Source organism: Salvia splendens, chromosome 5 (genome assembly GCF_004379255.2).
Source record: "Salvia splendens isolate huo1 chromosome 5, SspV2, whole genome shotgun sequence".
Lineage (NCBI taxonomy): Eukaryota > Viridiplantae > Streptophyta > Magnoliopsida > Lamiales > Lamiaceae > Salvia > Salvia splendens.
The window spans coordinates 35,776,520-35,789,333 of NC_056036.1; the positions used below are offsets into that span (position 1 = coordinate 35,776,520).

At 37.6% G+C, this 12,814-nt stretch overlaps 2 protein-coding genes across 2 annotated transcripts; one reads left to right on the forward strand and one right to left on the reverse strand.

Moving 5' to 3' along the window:
- Positions 1 to 3,452: 3,452 nt before the first annotated feature.
- LOC121803223 (protein SOB FIVE-LIKE 5-like) lies at positions 3,453 to 4,666 on the forward strand. Its single transcript, XM_042202917.1, has 4 exons — positions 3,453 to 4,013; positions 4,099 to 4,176; positions 4,255 to 4,325; positions 4,390 to 4,666. Exons 1-4 carry the CDS (start codon positions 3,681 to 3,683, stop codon positions 4,418 to 4,420), a joined length of 513 nt encoding a protein of 170 aa, XP_042058851.1. The 5' UTR covers positions 3,453 to 3,680; the 3' UTR covers positions 4,421 to 4,666.
- A 4,906-nt stretch (positions 4,667 to 9,572) lies between these two features.
- LOC121805646 (probable zinc metallopeptidase EGY3, chloroplastic) lies at positions 9,573 to 12,516 on the reverse strand. Its single transcript, XM_042205586.1, has 6 exons — positions 11,833 to 12,516; positions 11,508 to 11,705; positions 11,051 to 11,275; positions 10,339 to 10,577; positions 10,106 to 10,260; positions 9,573 to 10,020 (listed from the first exon to the last, which is right to left on the reverse strand). The coding sequence occupies exons 1-6, from the start codon at positions 12,373 to 12,375 to the stop codon at positions 9,668 to 9,670; spliced, it is 1,713 nt and encodes a 570-aa protein (XP_042061520.1). The 5' UTR covers positions 12,376 to 12,516; the 3' UTR covers positions 9,573 to 9,667.
- Between the last annotated feature and the right edge of the window lie 298 nt (positions 12,517 to 12,814).

The following is a 12,814-nucleotide window of genomic DNA, read 5'->3' on the forward strand; positions in this document are numbered from 1 at the left end:
CTTAGATAAGGCTGGTGAGGAAGCCGAGTGGCTTAAGAACTTCCTTGAAGATATTCCATGTTGGTCTAAGGCAGTGCCGCCAGTGCTGATCCACTGCGATTGCCAAGCGGCTATTGGAAGGGCAAACAATGGCTTCTATAACGGTAAGTCTCGACATATACGTCGACGACACGATACCGTGAGGCACTTGATCACAATTGGCGTTATTACAATTGACTATGTGAAGTCAATAGATAATCTAGCGGATCCGCTAACCAAAGGGTTAAACGTGATCAAATGAATAAGTTGCTAGAGGGAATGTGTTTGAAATCCACAAACTAAAGAATTATCATAGTGGTAACCCAACCATGATGACTGGAGATCCCAAGAACTTGGTTCAAAGGGACAACTAAGCTATGAGAGTTCATGAGAAACACTCAACTATATCTATTCCCTAGAGAGCAATAGAGTGTTGGAAAACTTGCCTAGTGGTGAGGCTAAGTCTATGACCTTTAATGACTCCTAAGGATCTCGAGGAAATTGAGTTCTCAAGGAGACCGAGTAGGGCAAGATACTCGATTAGGAATCACCTATATAAGTGTGAAGTGAGGCCGCTTCTAATAACACACTTATGAATCCAAAGTGGTGTCCAAGGCCGCAAAGGACACAAAACGTGAGAACGGATGAGGTTGAGGTGTTTAAGCGTTAACACCATTGTCTCGGTGCACTCCGTGGGGGATTAGTTCAAAGCATCGCGCTACTAAGCCGCATGTGTATCTGATGGTGTCGACTATGGAGGGTTCAAAGCCAACAACTACCTATCCTTATGCTTATATACCTCGTGAGGGTTGAGCTTGTGTCTGCATGCATATGCATTTGGCTATTTCCACTCATGTGGGGGATTGTTGGAATCTTGATTTAAGATGTCCGGTCAATGAAGTTTGACCAATAATAAATATGATGAGACATTTAATTTTGGAGAATTAAATGATATAGCGTCGATCTACGTTCCGCGCAGATGACCGTAGTATATTCATTTTCTTAAATCCGATTCCCGTTGAGTAAGAAATAGTGGATTAAAGTTGGTCACATTGTAGCTTTTGATAAAACTAGGAGTTGAAAGTGTAGGGAGTAATTAACTAGTGTTAATTATCCCACATAGGAGATGAGACACATCTTTAAATGTGTATTTATTAAGTGACTTATTACACTTAGTAATTATCGTGGACTAAGATGGGTGAAAGAGCCCACATGCGCGCCGAGCCGAGCCGATCCCGTTCCCGCACCCGCGCCCGCGCCTTGAGCGATGGCTTGATCAGCGTCTTGATCAAGTCGAAGTCCACATGTGACGGTTGAATTAGGGCGTGTACAACGTCTAGATTCAAAGTCGACCACTCCAGCTTTCAAACTCGTAACAGCCGGCGGTTACAGCCCCGCCATAATGAGCCATGATGACAGCCATCAAGGCTGAGTTGACCCCTGCATTGGACCAAGCCTATAAATAGGCTAGTCATTCCTTGCATTAGGGATAGAGCACAATCAGAACAACATACTCACAAGCATCATACTCTCTGCATAGTCTTTCTTTCCGAAGCTCTGCCCTCTCCTCCATCCAGTTCGCCGGAGCTCTGTTGATTGCGATGCTGCTTCACCAGAGACGTAGCCGTTTTATCTTTGGGGACGACACGCCAAACCGAGAGCACTACCGGGGCGTATCCCGTCTTGCGGAAAGAGGATTCCTCGACTCGGCTAAACGCTTTTACAGTTTTACAGTTTCGATTTCATTGTAATTTTCAGTTTTAGTTCTTCCTTCCTTCTTGGGTTGTATTACGTCTGGTATTGTTTATCTCTTGTAATTCCAGCATTATCCTCATCACTATCTACAACATCCACTTCATATATGCGAGTGTGAAGTGGATCTGGATAGTATGCTAGTCTAGCTATGAAAATCACTGAATTGTCCCTTGTTATCCAGATTCAAGATCGATTCTGGATAGTATGCTAGTCTAGCTATGAAAATCACTGAATTGTCCCTTGTTATCCAGATTCAAAATCGGAATCGATCGGAACATTTACAGTATATATTGCAAGTGCAAAGTGAGTGTAGATAGAGTAGAATAGTTAGGCAAATCTAAAACAAGTTTTCGTGTTAAACATTAAAAATGTGACACAAACTAATGAGGTTAGATATGAGACATCATTTGGCCATTTTAGAGCATCTCCAGTAACGGCGTCAAAATCGCGACGCCGATTTTTCACCGACGCCGGTTCTGACGCCGAACCATTGGAACCGGCGTCGGCGAAATCGGTGTCAAAATCGGCGTGGCCATGCCGATTCGCGCGATGACGCCGGTTCCGACGCCGATCCTCACGGCGCCATTGTGGGTCCCGGATCAGCGTCAAACCGGCGTCAGATTTTATTTTTTATTTTTTTTTCTTTTGAAAACACTATATATACGCGCTTTGAACGTCATTTTCATTTGCACCACTTGTTTTAACGAGTACTCTCTCTCTACCTTACTTTCTGTTCAAGATCAATTCAAGAAATGAGTAATGCCGGTGGTAGTGGTGGGGATGCAGATGAGTACGAGCGTATGATGAACGAAGAGCTAGATGCATATACGAGCCGTGAGGTTGATCGATGGATGCAGAGTTATATACCCTAGGTGGCCCGTCTTTGTGAAGACGATCCGGTGCGCATCAGATGCAAAGAAGGCCTACTTTGCGACGCGGCAGGAGTCGGCGCGAAAGGACGTGGACCGCGCATTTGGTGTGCTTCAGGCTCGATGGGCTGCAGTTAAGGGACCAACGTGTTTGTGGAATGTCGACTGCATTGCTGATATAATGTACGTCTGTATTATTATGCACAACATGATTGTCGAAGATGAAGGTGTACAACTGACTGATTGGGCCAACAACGATAATGAGGCCGGTCCAAGCCACGACGTCGCCACCGCCAACGTACGAGGTGGGGTACCTCACGATGAAGAAGCCCTCCTCCAAGCACATGCCGACATGCGTCAGACGGAGGCTCATATTCGACTCCAAAAGGATTTAGTTGAAGAGTTGTGGGCGCGGAGGATTGCAAGTCGTTAGTTTTTATGTAAATTTATGTAATTTTTTTAAATGTAATTTTTTTAAATGTATTTTTTTAAAATTATTGTACTTTTTGAAATTTTAATATTATTATTCGAATTTTTCGTATTTGTCTCGTAAATTAAATTACGTATGTTGATACGAGTGTAAATTAAATTATATAATTGTTATTAGTGATGTGGATGGGTAGTGTGAAGGCTATGTGAGAGCTATTTGATGTCCAGTTGATGTGGCAAGCTGATATGTGGCAGGAGAATTGTAGTGCTGATGATGTAGCAGTGTGAAGGCTATGTGAGGGCTATTTGACGTCCAGTCTTTCTGGAGATGCTCTTAAGGCAATATTACACATAGCCCCCTCGTGCCCAACTGTTATTCATTCTTTAGAGATAGAGAAGTTTGAATATTGCCAAAAAAAAACCTCTGAATTCAGCTCTCATTTTCTCTCGTCTTTTCCCCTTCAACCCCCAGTCTTCATCCTCAATATCTACTCCTCCCATAAACCTAAGAACACCAACAAACAGCAACCCTACACACACACACACACACACATATATATATATATATAAACATACATTGATCAAACAGTGGTAGCTGCATTACAAATAATGAATTACATGTTCGGAAATGAAGAATGCAGCAGCGGTTGCGAGTCAGGTTGGACTCTTTACTTGCAACAGTCTTCGATTTCCACTGACGAATCGCCCGAGCATCAGACCAAGAGATCGAATGAGGACGAAGATCTGTCTATGGTGTCGGACGCCTCGTCCGGGCCACCGCCGCAGCTGCATGAGGAAGAAGGCTGTGGAGGAAACGACAAAAACGGCTGCTTGTTTAACTACACTACTACCCTTGCCAAACCCTTGTCCAAAACCAGAGAAAATCGATGTCGGAAAAAGGTGCAGGAACTCGACGACACTGCTAGCTCCCAGCTTTACAATGTTAGTTCAATTCATTCCATCACATTTCTAATGTTTTTCTTATTTTATTTTATTTTATTTACCGAATTTATATATAAATATGCAGAAAACAAGAAGTCAGGCTTCGGTGGAGAATGTGGTGGAAATGGAATATTCACAAGGCTACTCCTCAACTCAGTTTGAAGTACTTTTTTTTTTTGCTTCTCTTCATTTAATTATTGATTTAATATAGCTTATAGATTTAATTTGCATAAATTTGTAGGAGAGAACTGCATATCAGGAGGGGCATTATCGTTTCTTGCAGTCTAGAAATCAACTGCAGCAGCAAAACCAGTTGAGTTTTTTTTTTACTAAATAAGCCTTTTTTTTTCTAATGTGTAGTGTGAATCTGTGGCAGGTGGTTTAAAATCGAAGGTAAAAGGTGGTGAAGAAATGGAACAACATTGATCAACTGTCCTTTGTTAGCTGCTGTAATAATGTTAAAAAAAGTTATGTTTTTAAAATGGTGAAATTGAATCTCAAAAAAGGGGGTTTTGTTTCCCTTTCTCCTCTTCTTCCATCTCTTTTTGTAGCTGTAACGCAAGTGGGAAACAGCTTCAGAGAAAAGATAAGAAAATTTCATTCTCAACTACATTTTCTTGTCTTAGAAATAATGGCAACAATTATTTGGTTTATTATGTTAATTTTTTTAAAATTTTTATGTAACCAGCCCCTTGTGCACCATTTTGCTTCAATATTGAAGATCTCTAGAATTTATCTTCGTGTGGTAACTATTAAATATATGCTATTCTGAAAAGAAATATTCAATGAAAGTTATTGGTATGAGCTACATTTGGTTTAGTGTGAAAGTTATTGGTGAGGTTGGATGACTTAATATGTGTATCATTATCCCATAAAGAGAATGAATGTAAATAAAATCTTGGACAAAAAAAAGGTTCCACCTTTGAGCAGTGTTTGATTCTCATAAATTGAGTCAAAAAATATTTGTTTGGAGCAAGAATAGTGTAGACTATAAGTGTAACAATATTATTGTCAGCAACCGAGATTTATTAAGTGGGCCAATTATATATCGATATCCACATGAGGGATCTTTAGATTGGACCAGTACGAGTATAAGTAAGCTTTTGTCTTTTTTTCAAAATTTTTACACTTTCTTTAGTACATAAACTAGACATAAAAACTGGAAGTCTTCCAACTTTATTTGTTATACCAAGCATTGGATTCTTCTTTATGAGCCAGGGAAAGTTAGAGTTACTATTAATTATTTTGACAAACACGGTTATTAATGGTGAGAAGAGAACATAATGCAAGAGAGAGCAGATTTTTTGTTTACTTTAAATGAGGGATAAAATCATAATTTTATTAAAATAATTTAAAAAATCTCAATACGACATTGTTTGACATCTTCTAAAAAAATTTATTTAGACCGGGGTGACCATGGCGTTTCCAGCCAATCCTAGAAGAAAAAGGTTCTTCTAGCGGCCTGGGGTTGCGGTCGCCTCTATATATCCAACCCCCTCATTATTGAAATTAGCCTTCATTGCGTTAACAAGATTTTCTTGTGATTGAAAAAAAATTAAAAAAATGAATTTCAAGATGGAGCATAATTTAATTGGTAAAATGCGAACTACGGGTTTGAGTCTCTAAATTATGAGAAATGAGGATCACTATAGACCCTTAGCTAATTTCTTATTGCATTAAAAGAATAATTCCATTTCTTATTGCATTAAAAGAATAATTCCCTTTCCTACTTAATTATAAAATCCAGTCAAATTATAGGTATTAAAATATTAATGTAATAAGTGTTTCATTTATTAATTTTTATAGCAAGCCTCTAGTTCTCTAATCCTTATTCACATGACTGAAATTATGACAAACGACATCATTAATTGATGCAAAATATCTATCAACACACTTATTTATTTAGTGGTGGCAACCCCCACCTTAATTGTTCTTCTACATTAATGACTAAAAAAGAAAATTAATTTTTTAGTTTCATTTTTTTGGTTTTTGGACATGCATTATAATGTAGGATAAAATGATTTGCAAGGATAAAAAGATTTTGTAATCCTAGGTGATGGGCAGTCAGACATGAAAGGTAAAAGCCAAAACATATGTTGGAATATTTCATATGCATCTTTGTGACCCTTTTCAAAGTGTGCAGATCCTGCCTGAGATCTTCCTCTCCCATTACAAACACCCTCTATATATTTTATTATCTTATTTTTGGAATTATTCATATATATGCAATCTTTATACAAAATTCATTATAGTAGACCTTCTAAGCGCACCTTTGTCCTTTCTATAGAGTTCCTTCAAAATTTTGTTCGAATTCGAGTGTATCATCTAACAAGTTGACTTCAGTATTTCCATTTTTTTTCTTCCTAGTGTGAGTTAAGTGCATTAATTACTTCCTCTAATTTTTCATTTGCTCTCTACTCAAATATTAATCCATGAAGGTCACGTGTGAATCAACATAAATCATAAATGAATATATGAAATTAAAATAATGCATTATCAATTTTCAATTTATAGCTAGCTCCAACCAACTAAATTAAGCACATAGTATTGGAAAGAAAAAAGTTGAATACCAACAAAGCAATGAATACACAAAAAGATAGCAAACACAAACCCAACAAACAATTACTTGTATATTGTATAGATGATTGGATTGTTCTTTGTTTGCAGTGAATTATGTTGGATGGGATCATCAAAAGGGTATGGAGGGACACATTTTTGTCCTACCAATTAATATTCATAACAATTGTTTTATTTTCTTCCAAATAAATGAAAAAAAATTAAATAATTTCACCTAGGACTGTTCCCAATATTGATGACAACACTCTTCCTCTCATGACAGTAAATAATATATCTTCTACTCCTTATCTCTGCAGTCGCTGTAGCTATTACTTCTAACATCTGCTTTTCTTGCAGCCCCACACCCATGTGTTTTGCACCAGTCGAGCTGCAATAATCATATACCCAAGGTTACTTCTTACTTTTAATTGTTCTCGTTTTCACACGAACAATTGTCGTTTTCCGACTAATTAATGTCACCGTGGAACTTAAAATTACTAATTAATGCCATCGTGTCTAGCTACTTGAAATAACATGTATCTGTCATTTCGTATAAAGGCTCAATTAGTTAATCTAGCTATTCCGATCTCGTACTTGCACTGCAACCTTAATTGATGCTAGGTCATGTATTATAATGTCACACATTATTTACTTAAATAGTGCATTCAAATGAAGTTAAGGTGTTTGTCGATAATATTGTTTTTTTGAGAATTACCGACGGAAAAGTTCGTCTTTAAATACCACATTTGTCTTGATCCAAAGGTGTACGTACATGTACATTAATAATGGCAATAATTATAATATATGTATTATAATTTATATAATTCTGGATGCCAATTTTATGGAGACAAGTGGTGCAGCATCATAAAGGGTGATGGCAGGTATTATATAGGAAATTGATGAGATGATAAATCGAGATAGGACCACAGATGAAGAAGTTGAATATGATTGAGCAAAGTAGGGAAGAAAAAAGAAAAAGAAAAAAACAAGTGAAGAAATTTAATGAATATGAGATTAGATACAGTGCATGACCATGATATATGGCTCAGACCAACCATGCATTAGCCCATATTCCCCATTGTTCAACCCATAATAAACCTATCCATTTTCAAATTATTTTTCCTTTGTTTTCTTTTGTTTTTGTCTCCTCCTCCAGAATTTTCACAGTCAAATTCTTCCCCGTTTAGCTATATTTGACTCTGTGCTACTATCTTTAACCAAAATAGATCAAACAATTATAACATGTAGGAAAAAGAATTTCTTTTCTTTATGCATAAATCAAAGTCATTATAGCATGTCAATCTTCTATCTGTCAAAGAAAATAAGTTGATATAAATATGTTTGATTATTATTGAAGAGTCATGCAATCATCTAGAAGATTCGAACTATTCTAGATTCTTATGTGGTAGCTAGAATAGTTTATAGTTGAGAATTCTAGATTTTCATGTAGTGGCTAGAATAGTCTATAGACTATGGTATATAATTCTACTTTCTTATGTTTTTAATTAGGGATTTATATAGAAGGATCATCTAGCAACTATAGATAGGATTCTTGTTAACCATTTCAATAGATGTCAAAATAAACAAAATCTAATACACTATAGAGCCTTTTAATTGACAAGACATATTCTACTCTCTCTAGACTCTAATTTACATTATTATTATGTTATTTAATTTGAAATTGTTAGATTTTACTGGAACCAGGTAATCTCACATTCATTGAATCATACATTATAAGTGAATGGAGACCAATCAAACTCACAGTAAGATTCTATCTAAAACCAAGTGGTGCTTTGAGTAGTCTTACTATTTAAATTAATATCTTTAATTTTAGTTCACATTTTTATATTAGAAAATTCACATGTCAACATTTATACGGATTCAAGATGAGTAATGGAAGCTCTGTTTGAAGTCTTATAAAGAAATGAAAGGATGTAACCCAAGAAATCATTTTTCAACAAAACTTAGCCTAATGAATACTTAGATAATTACTTATGGGCTCCCTGAACCTCAATGTTTCAGGGCCAGCCAATTCGTGTTTGGGATATTTTTAAACCAATCCTATTGGATTTTTGGGTTATTATGCTATGAGACATTGGGGCTAAAATAATTCGGATTAGAAACACATAAAAGGATGTGTACTAATACCATATTGTAGTATTTCTTGATTGTTATGGCCTTCGGATTGGTTGTGGTCTTTCAACTGATTAGAGAAGTTATGTCAAGCTACTTCAAAGAGAGAACGAAAAACCGAAAAATTGGAACTGGGGATCATAATTTCTTATAATAATACTAACATCTTTTTTTTTATTAATTGACTCATTAACAAATTGAAAATCATAATATGGTATTCACACTTTAAAATCCACCATTTTAATACATTTGAGCTCATAACTTAAACTTGGGTCACTTTAAAATAGTTATACACATTAAGTTTGTAATGTAGCAGCCCAGTATTTTCCAACAAATTATTCTATCTTAAAATGGAACTCATATAGTAGTATTAAGGAACGTACACCTAAATCAATCCCATTTGTGTCTAATACTGGATAAATTTCAACATATAGTGAATAGAATGCTTGATAATAAATGCTTGATAATTATATAATAATAACTGCTTGATAATTATATAATAATAATACTAAAATATTTGGGTATACAGCCTACACACCCTTGTTTCTGACTGGAATTTATATACACCAAGATCGTATCGTACGTGTATGTACGCACTACACGCATATTGTATTAAACTATATATATGGCTATACACGAGACTCGACTCGACTCAGGAGTGACGTCGTGAAATGTAGGGCACGGTCGAGCAGTGATGTGTGAGGACAGGAGGAGGAATGTTGTGATTATGCAAATAGTTGTGGTACTGGTTTTGCCCATGATGTTGATTAATTTCTCTAAGTAAGGTCCAAGCTTAATTTGGGTATATATGTAGATGCTAAGAGATCGGATGGTCAATATTTTACGACTAATTAATGTTGCAAATTTATATTCCGACGGCCGAAGAGAGTTTACTCTCATTTGCTATTTTTAACTTGCCAAAATAAAATCTTAAATACAAATTACATACATATATACACAACCACCTACAAATCACCCCTGAAAAATGGACCTCCAAAATATGAGGTGGAAGTTCCCCCTACATTAGGGAAGAGGGTGAGGAAACATATGAGGAAGAGCACACACCCCCAAGCAAACCTGTCGTCTCCCAACGGAGTAATCTCGTCCTTTGCAGGGATCTCCTCTCCCCCTCGGAAGAAAGTCGCGAAGAGCCCCCACGCCAAACACAGCACGCTTCCACTTAAGCCGCCAATCCCTAGCAGGAGGGAAGTCGCAAAAGATAACAAAGTGGCAGTGTTACGTCCCAACATAGCTTGGGCAATGCGTCCTCCTTCGAGTCTCCCACAAGGGAGCAAGTTCAAAGAAGTCACAACCATGCCTGTCCAAGAAACATCCAGTTAGAAAGCCGATTGTAATAGGCCATGGGGTAGTTATAAATATGTTCGGATCACAAGGAGACCAACCTAGCAGTCCAGCAAAAGCAAGAGGATCAACAGGGACTCCCACACCTTCAACTGCATATGGCAGCACATTGCCAAGGTCATCCGTGTATGGCCCTACCACATATTGTATAAAGGAAAGAAGGGGATTGTTGTAGAAGAACTCAGGCCTTATGTATCTGCATAAAAAGAAGGGAAACTGAATCCCAGGGAACATGAGTGAGCATTATTGTATGAAGGAGAACAGGGTTGCTTACAGTGCGTTGTCACCCCCGTTAAAGCTACCATCAGCAATAAATGCAGCAACAGTGAGGACCAATGATGTCAGATAAGCACTGGCTGTTCGTGCCACGGGAATGTCAAACAAAGCCTTCTTATTGGGAAGTAGAGACTCGTAGTTATTCATGACACCGAGGCATCCAGTCCAAGTTGATGGAACGAGAAAGGATGGACTTAGCTTAACTCCATAACGAGCTGCAGTCACCCTTGTTGCAATCTAAGGAAAACAAAGAGATTACACACACAATTCATAGTTCTGATGTGGACAAATATAGTAGAGGGCTAACATATTATCCAAATATACAAATAGTAGTCTTGACACATAAAGGAAAAGGTGAAGAAAATGAATGCATCAAACCTAACAACACCCAAGGTTTCTACCACTATTCTGCTCTATGTTCAAAAAGTTTTCCTAGAATACAAGTATTATCAAAGCCAAATTATTCTTTCAGAATTATGTAACTAAGATTGTATTATGGATACAAATTGGCACCATAGTACAATCAAGCATATCCTAACATAATATTTAGTCATCCCGTTCAGTAAATCATCTATATACCAACATTTCAACCAAGAAACTCATTGTTTAACACAAAATAATGATAGTATACTAACAGCTTATGAGTAATGTTACCTTCTTCAACCTGTCAATAACCATACAGCAAGTTAGGAGATTAATTCAACACGTACCTCAGAGACCGCAATAATGGTCAAGAATCCACCAAACAGAGGCGCAACATTATTCAGGTAGTCGTCAATGGTAGCATCAGGCTTCAGGAAAAAGCCACTTGTCAAAGCACTTGTCCCAAATGTTGTAACACATAGTGCTACTGCACTAAGATAACCCCACGGAGTACTTAGCTTCGTAGATTCAAACTGGAGATCCATCTCGGCCTTGGGCTGCACTACACATGCCTAACAAACACAAATAATCAACTGAGAATCCCAATATGATACGGCATGAGGACTCTATGTACATAAATAACAAAGAAGCTATCACCATTGTCAAATATACCTCCAAACAATGCTAAATCGAAATTTACATTAAATGCTATCAAACATACCTAACAAACACAAATAATCAACCAAGAGTCCGTATACGCAAAACAAAGAAGCAATCGGGTTAGCAAGTAGTATTTAAATGTACCTGTTTAGTGATATCATTTGTTTTCTCCTCCATAAACCACACCACCACGTCCCTCCCTGCCACTTCCGACAACTTCTTCTCCAACTTAGGTATCACTTCTTCTATCGGTTTTCTCAAATTCCCAACAAAAATTCCACCATCTCCAAACCTCCTAACATCCGTCGCAAAGAACGTATCGAATCCAAAACAACTCTTCAGCTGCAATTTGTTTCCACCAAAAAAAGGCAGGCAGGCAGACAATCAATCAATATGTTTAACTCAACCAGGACTTACAATGCGATCATAAACATGAATCAACGAAATCAATAAAGCAAAATATAATAACCTTGTTAAGATCAAGAGCCTTGAAGGTCTCCTCCGCTTTCTCCAACCTTTCTTTCTCTTTCGACACATTTTCACGAACCAGATTGTTGAAGAAAGCAATTAGAGGGTTGTCACTCCTCTCTCGATCAAGCTGCTTGAGCTTCCGATCAGCCCTCTTCTTCTCAAGCTTGATTGCAGCCTCAATCGAGGGGTTCCCCATGAAATTCTTGAACTCCTCATCAACTTTCCAGTCCATTTCTTGCCGCACTTCTCTCTCCTCCGTCTCATCCTCGTGCTCGGAGCTACTCGAACCATTATCGAAGTGCAATTCTTTCTTCTCATTCACTTCATCTTTCGGTTCCTCCACCCCCACGGATGAAGACGAAGATGAAGAGGGCTTATCTGAATTCTCAGCTTTCACACAAAAATTGAATCTGTGGCGCGAAAATCTCGCCCTTTTGGAAAAGGAAGAGTGAGAAGAAAAGGATGAGATGTGAAGCGAGCTTTGCTCGACAATCCGCGAAGAAGAGGAGCACGGAACTGAAGTGAAGAGAACAGTTGCCATTGGAATTGTGATGGTGGTATAATCGGGTGGTTGGAGTGATTCTGAATTGAATAATGAGAGGCAGAAAGAGGCTTTTTAGAGAGGAGCATGATTTTTCCAGAAGAGTGGAGGAGGTTCTGGAGGGAAAGTGAGATTGAAGGTAGTGACATGGACAAAGGGAAACAGGAAGACTGGAATCACATCAAACACAGATACCAACAGATATGTTTACTCCGGAAAAGATAATGTGGGGATTACTTGAATTTGAAATTGCTGATGGATTTGTTGAGTTTGGATACATGAATCTGTCTTGTTTGTGCTTCAATCTCCACGTGTAAAGAAACAGAAAACTCTATTTCTGTGTTTCAAAAAAAATTTAAAAAATGTGTGAATTATTTAGAAAAATGAATAGTAGCGAAAATCCGCAACCAAGCATTATATGTACCCAAAATTTTCCCAA

Bases quoted from the DNA above. Each gene is read 5' to 3' on its own strand.
- LOC121805646 (XM_042205586.1), bottom strand. From the start codon at position 12,375: ATGGCAACTGTTCTCTTCACTTCAGTTCCGTGCTCCTCTTCTTCGCGG. The intron at 11,706-11,832 runs GTTATTATATTT...AACAAATTGCAG, and splicing joins AGGCTCTTGATCTTAACAAG to CTGAAGAGTTGTTTTGGATT. The intron at 10,578-11,050 runs GTACGTGTTGAA...TGTTTTCCTTAG, and splicing joins CCATTATTGCGGTCTCTGAG to ATTGCAACAAGGGTGACTGC.
- LOC121803223 (XM_042202917.1), top strand. From the start codon at position 3,681: ATGAATTACATGTTCGGAAATGAAGAATGCAGCAGCGGTTGCGAGTCA. The intron at 4,014-4,098 runs GTTAGTTCAATT...ATAAATATGCAG, and splicing joins CTAGCTCCCAGCTTTACAAT to AAAACAAGAAGTCAGGCTTC. The intron at 4,326-4,389 runs GTTGAGTTTTTT...AATCTGTGGCAG, and splicing joins CAACTGCAGCAGCAAAACCA to GTGGTTTAAAATCGAAGGTA.